General features: G+C 38.0%; 1 protein-coding gene across 3 annotated transcripts in view; it reads right to left on the bottom strand.

Annotated features, from left to right (window-relative positions):
* grip2b (glutamate receptor interacting protein 2b) overlaps positions 1-20,125 on the bottom strand; it is a 49,129-nt gene that overhangs the window by 3,872 nt on the left and 25,132 nt on the right. For 2 of the 3 annotated variants that reach the window (XM_036211937.1, XM_036211938.1), the window contains exons 12-22: positions 18,398-18,543; positions 17,295-17,375; positions 15,637-15,700; positions 14,428-14,573; positions 12,967-13,111; positions 10,409-10,548; positions 9,495-9,689; positions 9,190-9,352; positions 3,811-3,925; positions 1,970-2,503; positions 1,294-1,440 (exon numbers count right to left, since the gene is read on the bottom strand). In XM_036211937.1, coding sequence (XP_036067830.1) covers positions 1,294-1,440; positions 1,970-2,503; positions 3,811-3,925; positions 9,190-9,352; positions 9,495-9,689; positions 10,409-10,548; positions 12,967-13,111; positions 14,428-14,573; positions 15,637-15,700; positions 17,295-17,375; positions 18,398-18,543 — 1,876 coding nt within the window. The remainder of the gene's footprint in view (positions 1-1,293; positions 1,441-1,969; positions 2,504-3,810; positions 3,926-9,189; positions 9,353-9,494; positions 9,690-10,408; positions 10,549-12,966; positions 13,112-14,427; positions 14,574-15,636; positions 15,701-17,294; positions 17,376-18,397; positions 18,544-20,125) is intronic. The other variant, XM_024270388.2, reaches the window with a different exon arrangement.

Raw genomic sequence — 20,125 nt, 5'->3', positions numbered from 1 at the left:
CAGGCAGAAGTTGATGCTCCCGATGTTACCCTCAGTTGGAAGTTATTATAATAGTCCATGAGGAGGCTGGTGATGGTCTCTGGCACATTATAATTATAATGTTGTAGTAAAATATTTTCTTGCGACTTTGTATTTTTTGCTCTGAAATGAAGAATAATGTTGGATTTTAAGTCTATGAACTAAAACAAAACTGAATGTGCAGCGCTACTGTTACCGGAAGTAAATTCATCTTTGTGTCGGTGAAGCTTCCGGTTTTCAAAGTAAGACTAGCGAGAGCTGTTTTTCCATTCATAAACTAAGACTGAAGTTCCGCTCACTGACATAACTTTTGAAAAAAATGAATCAGCCTTAACACCGGAGGTTTAGCTTCAATCTTTACATTCTTTTGGTAACTCTTCAACAGTTGACGCAATTAGCGTAATTCCAGCGGATTCTGAAGCGGAGAAACAGTGAAACACATGTTTATGCTTATTTTATGAAGTTTATGCTTAATTGTTACATAAATCTTACACAATTGTACGAGATTATTGGGAGATGCATACCGAAATGTGTTGTTTTCCACGACTGTTCCACTTACAGTATGTCCATGTATGTCTAACAGACTTTTCATGCCTGTAACACCAATGTATAACTTGTATTGCGTATAGAGCGCACATATTCACCATGATGCACAAACTACTTTTGAATTCCATTTAACCAGCGCAATAATCACGTACGGTTCATTCATTTGCGTATTGTGTGACAGCTATATAAAGTGGACAATCTTTCATTCTCTCGTTCGGTTGCATGTGATCCAAGCCTTGAGGTTCTTTCAGAACATCACACAAAGTTGGTTAAAGTAGGTGATGAATGGGAAAAAAGTTTTTGTTTTATCATTTCTAAGGGGGCTCCAATCTATCATTTAAACAGAAGCTTCTTTCAAAAGAGCAGCAATCAAAACAGCAATCAACCATCAAAAGAGCAGCTTCATTTTCCCACGTGACTGAGCATGTAGGAGAAGAGCAGCATAAGTGTGTGCTTTGCAAATGGAACAAGCAAAGTTTTCATCCTAACTTTGAAAACTAAAAGGATTAAAAAATAAATCTTATTTTTCTTTGCTTATCTCAAGCAAAACTACTTCCTGTCTGCTCAATTCCTCTGATCTAAGCTGCTGCTAAAGGGACCACACTCAACAAATGTCACATTAAGATGAAGAAGAATCTATGTATCCATAAAGTTTCTGAAGTGAATCAATACATCAGGTTTACCAAAGCTTCTCTCAATGTAAAGTTGTAGTTAAACATTTTTGTTTACCTGCAGGATTCTGTCAAAAGATCGAAGCCCTGATCTGTCGGCAGGGCCCTCGGGTCTGACCATGTTCACATAAACGCCTTTCTCTAAGAAGCCGTCAGAAACGCTGAAGCCAAAGTCATCGCTCTCGGGGTCCTTTATCACAGTCACCTGAAGAAAAGGACACAACTATTGACAATGGAGACACAATCAAGATGGAAAGAATTCAACTTGGGAGAAAAGTTGAACAATAGAAAATAGTAGTCAGCTCTGCTGTGAGACCAGTCCTGGCACTGGACGGAAATGTGTATTTAACCTCTTCATGCTGCAATTTATTTCCAATCATATAAATACATATTTTTACTGTTTTATCCGTTCAAGGTGAAGCTAAATCGAGATGAGTCATTGGGACTCAGCGACAAACGACATTTTTTCAGAATAGCGTTAAATGTAGAAAAAATATGTAGAGGGTTGGTTTAAAGTTGGGTTTTACTGAGTTTATGGAAACAAAAGAAAAAAAAAACACCAAACAGATTCCACACATTTATCAACACAAAATGAAACCTATTATGCTTTTGTACATGTATTTCCATAATTTTTCTTTAAGGTTGCATCCCCCTCCCCCGTCGTAGCTAAAATCTGCTTTACATCACAACAAAAACCGCTTTCCAAGAGTTTTCTGAAGCAGCTCTGAACTCACTTTGTGCAGCTCCAGAGGCGTTGGAGAGAGAATTCCCTGCATTTCTTCTTTGATGCGCCGAGACTCCCACGTTCTCTCCGATACTCTCAGTGAAGCCTTGGCTTTGGGCTCGTGGTGCAGAACAGGGGACTGGTTTTCTTCGTGGAGGTGGGCCCCCGGGTGCAGATGTCCCTCCTGGTTGAAAAGCACCTCATCGTGTAGGTGGGCGTCTGGAAAGAGTTCACAGCTTTGACAAAGTATTTCACTCTCCTTTGAGTCTTTTGTCTTCTCAGTCAGTGAAACGGGAAGAAACAGCCGTCTTGTGTTCTTCAGGGCCTCACCCTGGTGGAAGTGGGGATCTTGGTGTAGGAGGGATTCCTCTGGCAGGTGGATCCCTTGATGGAGATGTGCGCTCTGGTGCAGCAGGTTTCCCTGATGAAGCAGAGAGTTTCTCCGCAGTGGACTCATCCTGCTGCGGCTCAGTATGGGCTCCACTGCAGGTTTGGGAACGCCGTCTACTCCTAGACTAATGGCTGTTCCTGTCATGATGGACGCCTGCACAATCAAACAAATGTATGCTTATTCACGCAGACTCATATTTCTATGAACAATTGTGCTAACACTGAAGAGTTAATGTCTATTAAGGTCCAGTTTTACATAGGTACCTTTTTTTCCAAGCCTTAAACATTTAATTTAACAAAGCATTCCTGATCATTATAGCTCATTTTCTCATACATGTAGGATTTTTTTTATTTAAATTTTTTTTATTTCAAGAATAGATTGTGAAAAATACAGGCCAAAACATACACATTTTTCAAACTCATTACACAAATAATGAAATTAATTGATTAGATTCTTAAACAAATGTGAAAAAGAGGTCAGAAGGTTAGTCTATGTGGGCCATGGGCTAACTAACAGTTTTAATCGTTGATGTCAAAAACATACAAATCTTACTTTTCCTGATATTATGAATGTTAACCTATATACAAAAAACACTCTATACCCTGATACTACTTCCACAGATGGTATACTTCGTTTTTCAAGGATGTGGATTTGTAAAAAACATTTAAATATATATATATATTCTGTTTTGTAGTGTATCTAATACACATTTTTTTAGATTACTTTTTAGGATGATCACTGTTAAAACATTTTCAAAGAAGTGTTAAATTCAATTTCTACATAAAAGTATGATTTGACGTAATTTAACTATAAAACTTGTATCTACCTGTGCTTTTGAAACAACACAGAAAAATGGTTCTAAAGACTCCAATGAAAATGTTCTTTTTTGTTTTTTTAACATATTCTAGTAATATTTTTCTCATAGTAGAGGACCTATATAAAATAATTTACGATTAAAACTGTGTTTCTGAGTATATCTTATAGTTCAAATCGCATTGGATCAGAAAAGCAGATGCTTGAAAAAGCTCAGACCAATGACGTACTCTGGTCCACTCACACTTAGGTCTCCGAGACATTATGAGTGTTCAACACTCGTGAACTCGTGGGAATCTGTCTCAAAACTGTACCACTGGATTGATCCAATATTACTTGTCATTATTTATGTTAACTTGAGGCTATAAGCTTGCACGTAAACAGAGCTCTCAGCAATGGGGAGAGGTTGCTCTGCGTTAACAGTCCTGCCCACAACCCAAAATTGTATTTCTAACGAGCTACTGTCACTGTGCATAAAATATGTCTTAAAAAATGACAAAGGCTTTTTCATTCAGGGAAATATTTCAAATTATAATAAAAGATCTCTGGGAATGATTTTACTATAGAAAAAAATATGGTTGGAGTGGGACTTACTCATTACTTAAAGGCATATTCATTTAAATATATATTCGAATGTGTCGACAGACCTCTATCTCTCTGAGAAGCTCAGACTGCCCACAGGTCTCCAGGTCCTCCAGAGCCTGACACCAGAAGCTGTCGTCTGGATCCAACAGAATACCATCCGGTTGGTGTCCAATAAACCTGTTGCACACAAATCATTTGTTAGATGAATGCGCTTAAACCAAAGACGGAGAGAGTTGTCTCTGTGTTAAAAAAATAAAGGCTGTAAGACCTTCTCTAAGCAGTTTGGTGTTCCTGTGACTACAACACATATTACATATTCAGTGCATCACATGCATATTTCATTCTGAAGATACAGATCTGCTTTTCGTGGACAGGCTCCCTAAATGTAGCTGGAAAACAAAAACCAATGACAAACTTGAGAGATGGATTAAACAAATGACAAATGATAAACAAATGGGCATTAAAAAGCTGTAGATTTAAGGTAAACTTCAAAGTCAAGGTACATTAGAATCAGGTCACTCCATCTAAGTCTCAGCCAAAGTAGAGTTGATAGGATGTCTTGAATATCTACGGTGGATAATGATATCTTTAGACCCTACAATCATTCTGGAGTCAAAAGTCAGAACAGCGGCTTCCAGTTTATATTCCAGGAATATGCAACTCCAGGCCTCGAGGGACGCAATCCTGCAAGTTTTCCAACATATCCCACACTGGCATGCTCTAATTAGCTATACACGCCTGAACCAGGTTATCAGTCATGAGTAGGGCTATCTGGAGGATATCTGGAAATCATGCAGACACTGGAGTTGCCTATCCCTGATCTAGACCATAAAAGGAGCTGAAACATCATCTAGAGAAGGCTTCCGTCACTCCTGAGACAGGTTGAGCAGTTTACACTGGGATACCCGTGTAAAGCTACATTCACATCACCCTTAGAAATACAACCACTTCCAATGAATAGTCTATGCAAACAAGTGTAAATGCACATTTCTTGTTTGCACATTAAAAACTCTTCCGTTCACACGTTGCTACGCAAGTTTCTACACAAGTTTCTACACAAGTTTCTACGACCATTTTTGAGGTTAAATGTACAAAACACATGTTGTCCAATGAATATACATTGAAAGTTAAACCAGGTTAAAGATTCACCAATTAGGGATTAAGATTTGGTAGTGACGAATGGATGGCGTCCATTTTAATACTCTAAAGTGCCAACTGCATAAAAATGGATCATGAAAGAGAAATTAATAATTGCAGTTTGTGACCGGCTGGAATCATATGACACCAAGTCTTTGAAATATCAGAATAGAGCTGAGCAAGTTTCATGAAATTTGCAGTGCTTTAACATTTTGCACCAAGCCTTTCCAACTGCAAGTGGTGGATATGCGCTGGTATCGGGCACCAACAGTCCAGTGTGAACACGAAATCTGCATTCTCAAATAAGCCACATGGCCGTGTGAACGAAGCATAAAAAAGCTGACTTAAAAATTATCTCAGGGCATTGATTGTCTTAAAAGGTTGTAAAACAAAATAAAGTAATTAAAGATGACACCTTTATTACTGAGGACGGTCCTCTTTTTTTTTAAAATAAATGTATATTTTATTCCTCAATAATTTAAAATAAAGGTTTGATTTTTATAGGTTGCTGATAAATACATTACTACTTAAGAGTTGTCATAATTAAAGTATTCCAATGACCATTGGAATTTTAATTAGAAGGAATACTAGCCTTTTTGTCCATGTCTGTATCTGAGCACAAAATTCGAAAAGTTTTGTCTTCTCAATTCAGCTTTAAGCGACTCAGTCAACAATCGATTGACTGCATCTGTGCAGTTTAGTGAAGATCATTAAATTGTCTCATCCACTTGTACCTTCATGTAAGGTAATTAGAGTACATCTGTAAACTTGACCTGCAGAAAAAGACTGGAGAGGCCTCTAAAGAGTCATGTTATCTGCCTGAACGCTCACGGCATCCATCAATAGGTTGATTAGACTGCACAGCAGGACAAGTCGTTTGTTCTCCTTCGATGGCTAACCTTTAAACACAAAACGTTCTTGCCTGACAGTCTTTCTTCACATCTACCAAGACGTAGTTCTTTCCTTAGAACTCCAAGATTTAGGATAATAAAAGTATGGGGCCAAAACAAAGGTAAATGAACGTTTAGTTAACCAGTATTTTTTTTTATTTTTTTACCTTGAAAGATAAGTATTCAAACTGAGAGAAAGCATGAATGTCTTCACTTTGACATACAGTTTAAATGTGTTTATAAAGTATATTAAGATTTCATATATATTGTTATTTGATTAAAACATTTTGAAGTTTTGATGTAATTAAAAGTTGATTTAAGCCAAAATCCAGGCCAAACAGGATAAACATTTATTGAACACACTAAAACAAAATTTTTAAAGTTTTTAAAACCTAACTTAACGAAACTTGGACTATTTTTCCAGAATAATTCAACTTAAACCTAAAATAACTTCCAATATTTCACTCTCCATAAAAATATGTTTTGTCAAAATTATACGAGCTAGAAATAAATGCAATATAACATCAGGCCATTAATAACAATAAAGTAAATTGAACTGATATAATTACCCAAAGGACCAGATCTGGCTCCTGGGTCTTGACTTTGACACATGTGGTTTAGAGACTCAGAAAGAGAGAGGAGGCGGAGCTTAAGGAAGCAGAGATGAAGATGTTGAGGTTCTCTTTGGAAGTGCTGAGGATGGATTGAATTGAAACAGCTCATGCTTGATGTTTGTTTGGAAGATAAATGCAGACGGGGATCTTTGAGAGGAGGTTGATAAATGGATGCTGAGGTTAAAGCTACCAGGAAAATGTACTTCCTTTTTGAAAGGCCAAAGCGGAAGTTCATTGATGTAGTTAAGGAGGACACAGGGCTAATTGGTGTATGAGGAGGAAGCAGAGAGGATAAGGTTGGATGGAATGAGTTACTGTGGTGGCCGTTAAAGTAGGGTGGAGGCTGATGGTTGCATTCCTGATTGCTATCCAGCATTTCCTGTTCTGGCATGTTCTATATGGGTGGACACACCTGATCCAGGTAAACAGTAGGACGATAATATCTGGAAAGCATGTCGACACGTCGGCTCCTAAGGTTTGGAGTTCCCAGCTCTGTCTTTAACGGAATGACTGAAGGGCAAAAATGTACTTAGTACTTGATTGGGTCTCATTTTGCATGAACACCCTGTGTTAATACCCTGCAGGCATGAAGACCATCAGGCTGTGGCAGCATGGAGGTGTAATGAGAGCCCAGGTTACCATGTTAGATGCTTCCCATTTTGACAGCAGCCCATAGATTTTACATTGAGTCCAGGTAAGCCAAGTTTGCTGGCCAATCAATTACAATAATGTCATGGTCACAGAACCAACTTTAGCTTCTTTTGTTGGTAACGTTTCCTCTAACAGTACAGTACTTACAGGATATTTAAGTGGTATTTACATGGTACTTCTGTTGTACCTACTTGCTACTTGCTGTGTATTTAAATTGTACTATTTGGTTCATACTTATGTGGTAACTACTGGGTATTTATGCTGCACACACAAGGTTTTTACACAGTACCTACTGGGTATGAGTACCACAAAACCTACATAAATTTGCTAAGTAATTAGAAAATAAATTCTATGCAATTTTTCAATGTACTTCAACAGTAGTTTCTGTTTACCTGTCTTGTGACAAACAGTACTCATGATTCATACAGTAAGTGAATAAGTTAATTCAAAGTACTTTATTTGTATTTATATGTAGTAAGTACTTCAAAAGACATATTAAAACAACATGCAAATGCCCAGAAGGTGGATGTATCGAAGTCCAGTGTGTACAGCATAAACACCCAGTAGGTGTAAAATCACTACCCAGTAGGTACCACATCAGTATGAACCAAATAGTACCACATAAATACACAGCAAGTACCATGTAAGTACTGAGTAGGTATAAAAAAGTACAATCTTTGTACCCAGTAGGTCCCATTAACATGTTCTATGTAAATACCATACCATGTAAGTACTGCACTGTGAAAGGAAGAGTTCCTCTTTTATTGGCAGGTGCCAAGTCATTCTGGAAAATAAAAGCAGCGTCTCCATACAGTCTACCAGCAGGGGGCAGCGTGAAGCACTCTAGAAGTTCCTGGTACATGGCTGCATTGACTGTTGACTGAAGCAAAGTGGACCAACACCAGCGGATGATATGGTACCTAAAAGCACTGCTGACTGTAGAAGCATCACTACGGACTCTCCACTCATCCTCTAGATTCTGAGAACCAGATTTTTTTTAGATAAAATGCTAAATGTATGGTTTCTCTCAAAGAGCACTTCAGAACATTGAGCTACAGTCCAGATCCTTTTCTCCTTAGACCAGGTAAGACCCTCCTGACAAGGTCTCTGATTCAGGAGTGGCTTCTCTAAGGAATATGGATTCTGAGTGAATGTTGTTCACCTTCCACCACAGCAAATCAGCTTTCACTGATCCGTAGACCAGAGCTTAACGCCGGATGCTCTTCTTGACACAACCCTGTACTTTATCCACGCTGGAGACCAGCACAGGGCGACCCAGACTCAGGTACCTCTTGTGACTACATTTAGGCAGTGGCGTGAAGGGTCTTGCCTAATAACCCCCACTGGATTAAACTCACTAAGACCCCTGGGAAATTAACTCTGGTTTACAAGTGACAGTCCCACATGCAGTCAAGAGAATGTTTCCAAAATAGAATTTTTTAATAAGAATTTTTTTGAGAAACTGAACATTTTCTTTGTATTACCTATGAGTCATACTCATGAAAACTTAAAAAAACAATAGAAAAATATTTTTTTTCTGTGTCATAATTGTATATGATATAAAGTTTCATTTTTTGAAATGCCAGACAAAAAATTGGTTGAGTTTTTCACAATCTACAAGAAATACCTTATTTGTATTTAGGTAAAGCTCAAGCAGGGATGACTGGGATCAAAAAGAGTTGGGTGACAAAAAAAAAAATAAAAATAAAAAAAATGTGTCAATAGTTTAAGCAAAAATGCTTGTCTTGTTTTGGAATACTCCTCCTCAACTTTTTACGACCAAACCTAATCCTTGGATGGAGAGCTTGATTTCACAAAGACCTCGTCTCCTGTTTTCTTCCTAAGATGTTCCAGAATGTAGACGTACACTGTCATGACTGTCTTCAGAACAGCAGAAAACTGAGGTACTAAGGGCAAATGTGAAAACAGCTAACGTGGAACTAAAAGTTACACAGTTGTTGATCCAATGTTTTCAGTTTTTATTTGTGTGTTGTTGCTTTATTTTAACTTTAATGTTGAATCAATGAAGAAGGGTTTTAAAATTGTTTTGTCCTGAAATTTACTTTGGTAAAATTGCAGAATACAATAAACAAAGCATGCCCAAAAGGTTGAATTATTGGAACAGAAAGGTGAAGTGCTTCTGTCCTACCCAGGTGGTTTGTCCCAGTCGTCCTCGCTGAAGCCTCCATCGCTGAACGGGTAGTTCTTTCTTTGACTCAGAGGAGGGGTTGTACTGCGCTGCTGCTGCTGCCTGACACTGCGCCATTCATGCGGGTGAAGTGCGATGCCGGCAGCTTGATGACTGTAAGTACCTGGATCAAACAAAAACAATGGGAAAAAATACATTTGCGCCAACCTTTCTTCAGATTTAATTATTTGTGGGAAAAGTGTTTTTTTCAAACCAAGAAAATTTTAAAAAAGTTTAGCAGTGATACCCAGTCCTGGTAAACTTACCCTGGCTGCCATAGCCTGCATCCAATCCAGAACCATCCCACGACTCCATGGCGGAGTCCACGCTGGGTATGGTTGTGGAGTACAGCTCTGACAGCTTGTTGGTCTGTTGGCTGTCTGTCAAATCGTCCTCCTCTGGGTCGCTGACCTCATTCTCGGTTGTGTCCTCTGCCTCTGCTGCCTTCCTCTCCTCTAAATCTAAAATAAGGAGAAAAAGGGTCTTCTATTCAGATAAATCCCTCAGAACTGTTCTGTATTTTCAAATCTTCTGGCTTTGACAAACACATTTCACTGTACTGTTGTCTGACTTCATCAAAAAGTATCAATGTTTCCTTCAAGTAATCAATTTATTTTTTTTTCTACATTGTTGAACCTTCATCCAGTCTTCCATGAAGCATAACTTTCTTTCTTTTTTATATCTTATGTATACTCCACATCTCTAAGTTTACTCTTTGGCTCCATAAAAATATGAATGACAGAGTCTGGTGTGGATGAAGTTGACTGGCCTGCACAGAGTCCCAATAGAACACCTTTGGGATGAATTAGAGTGGAGCCAGACCTTCTCCACCAACCTCAGTGTGTGACCTGACCAATGCTCTTTTGGAAGAATGGTCAAAAATTCCTAGAAACACACTCCTCAACCTTGTTGACAGCCTTCCCAGAAGAGTTAAAGCTGTAATGGCTGCAGAAGATGGACCAACATCATGTTGAACTCTATGGATTAGGAATGGGAAGGGAATTCTCATGTGGGTCAAGGCAGGTGAGCTAATACTTTTGGTAATATAGTGTATGTGAGAATAGGCACCTTGATGGACAGAAATTGCTAAAGTTAAGCTCTCATAACCCTTATACATCATTGTTTTCATGTTTGGTCTATCAGGGGTCAGACTGATTAGCATTTCCAGGTTGATACTTACTGTCCAGCTGTTTCTTTATCTTGAGGGTGACGGTCTCTCCAGCCATCTGCAGTAGATGGATGGCTTCACTCAGCGGTTTTCCTTTCAGACTCACACTGTTGATGGCTAAGATCCGGTCACCAACATGAATCGCCCCTGTCCTGGACACATGTAAGCAGGTACACATAGATACAGACACACAGGCAGGGACACCTCAAAACAACAGAATATCATGAATTATCACCAAGTATTTAACGGTCTAAGCACTGCAGACAAACATGTAATCAAATTGTAACAAAAATGCAGATTTTCGAATATATGACAACCCAAACGTTTCAACCTAGTGATTGATGAGTGTGTGTTTTCCCACTTTCTGTCTGAATCAAATTTGTAAATTTGAGATGGTTTAACCGATCAAAACGCACACAATGTTTTTAGATCCAACAACTTTTATACGACCACCATGAAAAAATATATCAAGAATAATTTGTAAAAGTATGGGGAAAAAGTAACACAAAGATAAAGTCATAAAAATGAATAGAAAAAAACCCAACATTTTACAAGAATAACTTTAATTCGTAAAACATGAACTTTTATCTCATAGTTTTGCTACTTTTTATAGTAAAATGACTTTTCACTTAAAATGACTTTTGCACTTTTTTCTATTATTTTTATGACTTAATTTGTTTATGTTGTTTATATATTCTTATTTATTTATTTGTATTTCTTTTTTAATGCCAGTCCTAATACTAAATATGTTCTTTTGTTTTATTATTTGTTAAAAGCATTTATAATATGAGTGCTCTGTGTTTCTGGTTTCTCTTGTGAATTTGAAACAGCTGCAGTGGTTCATTATCTGACTTCCTGTTTTATTTTGGAAGATATCAGTCCTGAAGTAATTTGTTTACTTCAGTCTGCCTTTGTTGAAACAGAGTTTTAGTTCTTTATTTCCATATCACTTATATTTAGTAACATATCAGATCCTGAGATTTTGGTTCTGTTGAATTTTAGTTTAATTTTAGTGTTTAGACTTTCTCATTGAGGTTCTATTTCTGTAATTTCTGTCACCACAAACAAATCAGGTATTAGTTTCAGATCACCTCATCTATTTCTAAACCCACAGCTTTTAGTATCATCATCATCATCTGGCTTTGGTTTCCCCACATTTTATTTTTTGTTTTGTCATTTCGTGGTTATGTATTTTCTTTCACTTCATAAAAAAATATACGTTTTGATGAGTCGGTTCTATTACCATTAGATCTTCCATCTCACCTTTTATGACTTAACCTGCTTTGTTTTTCTGCTCCTCTTGTGCGTTTTCTATTTGTTATCATATTTTAATTACATTTTTCTGCAATATAGCCTTTTATTCATCCTTCATTTTAGTCTCACCAGCACTAAGGGTGCCTTCACCTCATCAGGTGGGTGTCGACACATTCCCTCATTTTAATACAGCTGTACTTTTTACTCTCACGCATTAGTGCTGTGTGCTTATAAAGTGCTGATAACAAACAGATCGTCAGCACACTGCACTTTCAACAGGATGTCAAACAATGCCTTTGTGTGGAGTTTCACCTCAGCAGGTTATAATCAGACGCTGTGTGGGGGCTCTCATGTCAGATGAGTTAGCCAATAGAAGTTTATAGCTGCTAGAGTTTATATTTTGCCTTGTGACCATCCCTGTTGGCATGGCTACAGACTGCTTACAGTTTATATTTTCCACCCTTGCTAATCTTTAAAATAAATGGTTTCTATGCAGCATTGGGAAGGAAATGAGTTACAGTTCCTTAAGAAGGTTTTATTTATAAAAAATGCAGTCAACTTTAAGTATATTGCAAACATTAAACTAAAAAGATAGTGAACAAAGCATGTGTATGTTTAACTTTAAAGGGGATTTTTTTCTCTCCACAGGTGCCCTGTGCTTTGTCAATTCATGGGATTACTGTAAAAATGATTTATCAGTGTAATCTGTCGGTCATGTATACATTATTATTGCAGTACAGAAATAAATTTTTGAGTTTAGCGAAATAAACAAAAACAACACAAGTTTGTGACATGAAAATCGATTTGGCTGGCTGACTCTACTGGAGCTTTTTTCCATCTTTTTCAATCTTAAAGCATATTCTAACAATGTCTAGGGTGAATGGCTTCACTTTGGTTTAAACAAAACTGTCATTGTTGAGTCTTCTCTTATTTTAGGTTGAGTTGAAGAAGTCATATCAGGTTTCATTACAGAACTCATGTCGGAGCGCTGGATCCATACAGGGCACTTCCATGAAAGAGCATCTTAAACAGAACAGCGTTTGTCTTGTCCTGACATGACCCGGTTTCACCTCTGCTCAAGTTAATCGGCATAAGAAGTGTGCAGAGAATTACCAGAGGAGCCAGAGGAGATAATATTAGCCGCTCCACGTGCTTTTTCTGCAGAGAGGTGTGAAGCTTTTGGTATCCCAACAATATCCCAGGATTTATTATCATAAAAAATGATAACAGTTAGAACGTTGCTGTTGTTTTTCTGAAAGATGCTTTGTAAGCGATGTTTCCAGTATGTAAGGTTGGACACGTGCATGTGTGTTTACCTCTCTGCCAGGCCTCTCTTGGTCAGGCCTGATATGGTGATGGGGTCAAAAGGCTCCTCGGTGCCTGAGATGGTGATACCAAGAGGGCCTCCATACCTCTTTAGTTCCACAGTGTAGATGATGCTGCCTGACGTCTCCTGCTCGTCTGACACACACACACACACACGGTTCTAATGTTTCATCTGAGGAGGATGCTCCTTGCTGGGCTGATGTGCACACACGCACACTACTTCAGCCTGGCGAGGTGGTTTGGCGTTACGTTACCCCGCCAGTGGAAACACATACATAGACACCCACAGATGCATTTCAGTCCAGAACTAGGTCAAAAAACTCAAGGCTGCGCTGGTAAGACAGATCCTGTTTCCATGGTAACCAGCGAACAGACTGCTTTGTCATCAAATAGGAGGTAAATGTCAGCTCTAAATGCTGGGATCTCTGTGGTTACAAGTGTCATTTATGAACAGATTTTTTTATAATTGATTTATATGTTTGTCATATAGAAAATAAATATGGATAAAAAATGCAAACATTTATCAGAACAAATAATGGTTTAACCAAATATTAATCCTTTACACGGTTGCCATGATACAAGGCTGCAGGGGGATCTTTTCTCTCTGCATGGTTAGTTGTAGGAGGACATTTTTTTCATAATTTATTTATACTTAATGTGTTGATTCTTAGGTTTTTGTTCATTTGTGAACTGGAATGGTGCATGCAATAAGGAAAATTTGCTTTTTTTTAATGTGCAGGTAAGAGCTCCACCATGTGGCCACACAGTGTGATTGCAACTACAGTTACATGTCTTAAATAATACAAATGAAATGTCATGCATTAAAAAAGGACGCAAAGGACATTTCCAGACCTGAATACTTCCCAAACTCTGCATTCCACTGAAATAACTCCTGCTGGTATCTATAAAGGAAATGTGAGACTTTTGAATGCTACCAAATGTGAAGAAGTGGGGCTTTGGGATTTATAGCCTTTTTAATAAAAAGAAAATAGACAGGACAGACATTTTTTCCTCTGATAGTCATGAAAATAAATGTTTATTGATTATGAAGCGAACTTCAGTGTTTTTTTTGAGTGTTACAGTTCACATGTCGTGCTCTTTCACCCTCTAGACTTGTTACATAAGAAGCCACATTCCATTAACGTTCAACTTTACAGCAAAAAACGTAACTTAATTATATATGTTTTTAGGCTTAATATCTATAAAAACAACACTAAGAATGATATTTTCACAGAATTATCATATTCGTATTCTATTTGACAGAAGTACAGTTAAATTCTCTGTGTAGAACTTCAGAATTGGATGAATTTCTACAACGGACAGGGTTAGTTCCCTGCCTAATTCCCCCCCCTTCAGGATTCAGTGACATCATGTTTGGCCAAAAAGTCCTAAACCCATCCTGATATGAGCCTTTAGGTCACATGACTACATGCTATAAATGTGAATGTTACCTGAATTGTCTTCATCTTTGCGTATCTTTAGCTTGACCAGCTCCTCACACTGCTGGAGGATCTGCTCGGCGTCCTCTCTAGTGCAGTTCTCCAGCCGGATGTTGTCGATGGCCAGCAGCTTATCTCCGGGCTCCAGCGTTCCTGTTCTGCGTGAGAGGAACAAGACGATGGGAAGACAGACAAACTGAACTTCTGTCCAGTTTTTCAGGCCTTTCTAAGATGTCTCGGTTTGCTGTGAGAAGCACAAGCATACTCGGGTGTTTTTAGGAACAAGTGTCTGTTTTCTTGTGAATGGTCTGTGGTGCAGTTCACTACAGGTCCACACCCTAAGGATGGGAGTAAGGGACATCAGCGCTGTGCACTTTACGGAGAGAAAAAAAAATCATTTTGGTCAATATGCTGTATGAAAGAACCAAAGCAAAAGTTTTCCATTTAAATGTTTGTCAGACTAGAACAAACAAGCAACTTTACAGGGAAATTCTAAGGAAGCCAGCATTGTCTAACCCAGAGGTCAACAACCCGAACCACTTGTTTTATTCCTCTACTTTAAGAAAATGTTAACAATATAACATAAACTGTAGTTTCATTTTTTAGTAACGTGTTGTTATTTATTTTTAGATTTTAAACCTTTTAAACTGAGGTAGTTTTACATTAGTTAAATCTAATTGTTTTTTTTTATAGCACTGCTGACATTACACTAAATCAAAAGGCACATGTCAAAGAACTCAGCAAAATGATGGTTTGATCAATTGTCAGTGTGATTTATATTATTAGAATAAGTTTAAATCTCATATTTTTATTTAAGTCTAGTTACTACTCAACTTTCTTAAATACTCCAGGAGAATCTTATTTGAAACTGGACATATTTTAAGTACAAATAAAACCCTTTCATAATTTAATTATTGGAAATATTTATAAGCTGTATTGTATAAATGAATGGTTTAATGGACACAAAAACATAAATACAGTTTATTTCTATACACAGTAAAGTTGGACTTTATGTCTTGGTGGATTTCGGTCAGTAGGAAACTGGACCAAGTAGCTCATCTAGTGTTAAAGGTCACAGCCCCCTGACCAAACCCTTCACTCTGGTTATAGAAACAGAGTTTAGGCTTTACATGAGGTTGATGTTCAAGAAAGCCGGAAATGATTTGGCCACTCAAGTGCATGTAAACACAGAACAAACAGAAGTGTGAGGCTGTGAGCTACCTGTGAGCCATGCTGCCCTTCCTGATGTCAGAAATGATGAGCGACTCCCCCGGCTTTTTACTGGCTGTGGAAGGAAACACCGTAGAATCAGCAGCAGACAAAAGAGGTTTTTCACAACAATAATTCCTTCACTCCTTTATCAGAAAAGCCTCATATACAGTATATCAGATTGATCCTCCTAATACAAGAGAAAGACTCTGAAAGATGTAATTTCTCATTTCAGAAGATGGCAGCATTAGACCTCTTTCCTTTTCCAGCCTGACATGCAAAACATGACGTTTTAATTGTTGTTATTTAAAAAAAAAAAGCAAGCACAAAGAAAGGAAATAAAAATTTTCTCTCGCAATATCCTAAATCAAAGTTGGGAAAAATTCACTTTGTCCTTTTAGAGTTAATGATCCTTATTTAAACAGCACTTTACAACGCCACCAGGATACCAAAGTGATTTACAATAAAAAAAAGGTAGAAAAATAACAATAAATAAAAGACAACAGCATAGTAATAAAATTACGCAGAGGGGGGTTATGCACTCCAGTGTTTCTGTCGTGACTTGAACTGGTTGGCAAACCTTAAAACTCTAGAACCGCTGCAAATTTAAAAGCTCTGCTACTTCAGCTGGACCAAAATCAACATTTTTTTCACCTAAATTTAGGACGTTTCATCTGATTTTTTTTCCTGCATTTCCTGATCAGCATCAGTGGAGATTCCCAAGAAGTCTGAAAACCTCAAATCTAAACACGAAGATGTGCTGGTTGAATATAAATACCACCACCGACCTGCTGAGTCTGAACTAGTGCCACTTATTTTGTTCATCCTAATGTTCAAAGACGAAGAAGTGTCTGCTTTAACAGTGACCTGTCAGCGAGCTAATGCGAATTAAAACCACGCAGTCGCCCGGAGGATCACACGCACGTTTAAGAAAAAGGATAAACACAGAATGTAGGTCATCCCCACTGAGGGGGGCTGTAAAGCTTCAGTGAAGTGTTTGATGAATCACTGTGTCATCATCTGCAACAAACCTCTGTCTGCACGTCACGGCAACCCGTTTCACCAAAGACCACCAGCAGGAACAAGCAGGAACGGCATTTTCACACTCAATTCTTTGTTAAAGTGAGTTTCAAACGGTCAAGAAATTTTTTTTTTCATGGTTCTGGGATTTATTGAAGCCACCCTACTTTTTCTTTTTACTTATTTCTCGAGATAATGATACGATCTCCTTATCACAAGAAAACTATTCTTATGATAAAAGACCAAGTGCAGAGCAACATGCAGTCATTCAGTCTGCCCCTTTAATGCATCATTCTGTAACCGTGTAAACAGCTTGATCCTTGTCTGGTCACTGATAAAATTGACAATAACCACAGGTTTACCTAACTGCAACTGCACCCAGGTCAACCGTCTCTTCAAATGACTGATTAGAACTTTGTTCATGACTGAAAATATCAGCACAATCTCCGCCTGAATTGATCATTAAAAATTGATCAGTTCTTCTTGTGTGGCCGTTTGGGTTCCGCTAACGTCCGGAGCTCAGTGAACGCACTATGCAGAGATACTCGTTCGACCTGTTGCTAAGAAGGCATGTATGTTTCAATAAGAGTTAGGAGTTTAAAGAATCACACAAATAAAGCTTTTTTGTGTGTTTGTTGGTGTGGACTTACCACTGATGGTGATGCCCAGCTCCACCCCTCTCTTCTTGGGTAACTTGACATGGAAGGTACCACTACTAGGCACCACGGATTCTGTTGTCAAGAGGAAAAGGCTGCATTAGTCACATTTCAGAAAGACACAAAGGAGTGAATTATATTTCCTCTTGGGGAGGAACAAAATCAGCTTCTAATCCTCACAGTTTTGCTGCGTGACCAATAATCCTGATTTGCTGGTAAAAACAACCCAACAGAGAGACGTTCACATGTGTGGGCTGAAGACGTTTTTCAGATCAAGCTTCTCATTTAAACACTCATCTAATCACCACGGAGCTACCATCATCCAGTGGTGCTGCGAACGTGACAACACTTTCAACCCTCTTTAAAATCATAGCAAATCATGACACTTCATAACAGCAGCTTTAAATATATTTATTCAATTTTAAAGGGTAAAGAAAACAACGCTAACTAGGAGGTGAAGTGTGCAATGAAGCATCTTTCATATTTAATTTAAAAAATCTAGTTTTTGATAGAAACCAGAATTAAGACTTCAGTTCTTGTAAAAAAGAAAAACATAAAAAGAAAAACTCAAAAAGTGAAGAAAAAAACAAAAAACCCCAGAAAAGGTAGGTAACACAGGACATCATTGATCGGTGATCCATGGCTGCAATAATATAACCACAGCTTAGAGATGTGTGTTTAAAAACAAATTGTTTTTTTTTACCATACTAATTATAATAAAGCAACTCTTAAAATACTACACACTATGGTCAATTATTGTTTAAAAGTCCTTTTGGGTTAAGTGATTTGTAAAATAATTAGAAAAACTATTTAGGAATAATGTATTCTTATTTAGTAAACATTGTCATATTATGATATTTTACTAAAAATAGCAAAACCAACATTTGTTTAAGTTTTCTATAAATTACTTTTTCCCTTTATAGTTTTTGTAACAGAGGACAGTAATATTTAACTTATATTAATAAACTTGGTGTTTGTTCAGCTATAATGTTGACTGGGTGATCCAGTTTAAACCTAATGTCCACAAACACATTAACACAAGTGAGATTTAAGTCTCCTGCAGGATTATGAGCCATCTTGGAGAAAAGTTTACAAACCTGCTACATCAAATTCCACCTCCAGCACCACCTTGTTGGTCAGAGCCGCGTCTCGGAGAAGCTGATTGGCTTCCTCCAGCGTCCCGTCTTCTGTGGGGATCCCGTTGATGGACAGGAGGCGGTCTCCGACCTGCAGCAGGCCACACCTACAGGAAAATGTCAGCAAAGGTATGACTGACTCAAAGATATCAAAGTAGTAGAAGCCACCTTTGTTGATGTTGTATCAAAGTATATAAATTTGCAGGTTTGGATAAACAATAGCTGGTAAGTAAAACATTTAATGTCATCCTGTAAATGTTGCTGCACTTGTGCACAGAGTTTATGATTTTACTTCTAAGGGGATGTGATCGATTTTCTCCCAAAACGAAAAAAAAAATAAAAAAAATTAAACTTGTTTCAGAAACTGTTCATGTACTTTGTGTCAAGAATGCACTTTAGTCAAAAATAACATCTGTCTGTGTTGCACCTTTATTAAAGAGGATCACTGCAGGGTCAAAAGGATCAGAAAAGAGAGAAAAAAGCAGCATGCCGGTGAGGAAAATGTAAAAAACCCAATTTCCCCCCCAATTTTTACATTTTCAGAAGGAAAAGGGAAAAAGTTTCAGACTCCTCGCTGTGCTACATTTTCATATTATTTTTAGCACTTGTCACTCTGCGCTTTTAGGCATGCACAACTCTGCCAAACTTTTCCGGGCTTTTCTCCCTTTACAACATAAATCACTGGAGGAATGAAAGTGCAGAATATTAGATCTGACTATTAAAGCCATGAATCATAACTTTCCTGGAGACATTATTTTGCAGTTCCAGTTTCAAGAAAAGTCTCTACTTCATCCAGTCTAGTTCAGGAGCACGTCAGCACAACACAGTATAGTCGGCTAGAGTCTGGGAGGTCAACTCAGCACAAATATTCAAACACATTCATATTGAGATTGACTGTTTTATGCTAAAGGGGTTTTAGTAGCTCTCAATGAATTGTGGATTAAAAAGCAGACCCAATCCAATCATCTTTTGATATTGTCAAAATGTTTCTGGTGGTCTTTTAATCAGAACTATGTCGTTTTTAGCCAAAAACTGGAAAAAAAAACCTAGAACTTCATTCCTGCAGAGGAGCAGTAGTTCATTTCTGACTTGTGGGCGGGCCCGCCTTCACTTCCCATAAACACCCAAACATTGTCATCTGTCCTAAAAAAAAGAGATATTTAGGGATTCTATTCTTTTAAGACCTCTGTTTTTCAGTTCTGGTTTGTACCTTTCGGGAGTAGTTTTACTTTGTAGGTACAGGAACAGCTTCTGGTTTGTGCATGTACATTAAGTCCCTCTACATAAGTACAAGGCTGAATCAGAATTTTTCCCCTACACCTCCGGCTTCTCCCTACCCCTACAATTGTAGGGGATTTGAAGGAGTTTTAAGGCTTGCCATGAGGGTGTTCCGCATTGAGCTGTGCCATGGAGGAGAAGCGCTTTTTGTCACATGACTGTGCTCTGATACACAAAAGTTTACATTTAAATGTAAGCAATGTATTTTGGTTTACCACGACCCTTTTAAAGTTATAAAACTGACATGATGTATTTCTGAGCACTGACAGCACCGCACGAACATAGCTGACTGGCGACTATTGATGACGTCATCGAGCGGGAGTGATGTTCAAGTTTGGAGACACTTTTTTCCATAACTCTTCATTTGAAGGGCTGTGGTATAAGGAGAAGTCTCAGGGGTAGGGGGAGAAT

This window comes from Oryzias melastigma, linkage group LG5 (assembly GCF_002922805.2).
Source record: "Oryzias melastigma strain HK-1 linkage group LG5, ASM292280v2, whole genome shotgun sequence".
Taxonomy (NCBI): domain Eukaryota; kingdom Metazoa; phylum Chordata; class Actinopteri; order Beloniformes; family Adrianichthyidae; genus Oryzias; species Oryzias melastigma.
The sequence above is the reverse complement of the archived record's forward strand: the minus strand, read 5'-3'. Positions and strand labels throughout refer to the sequence as shown.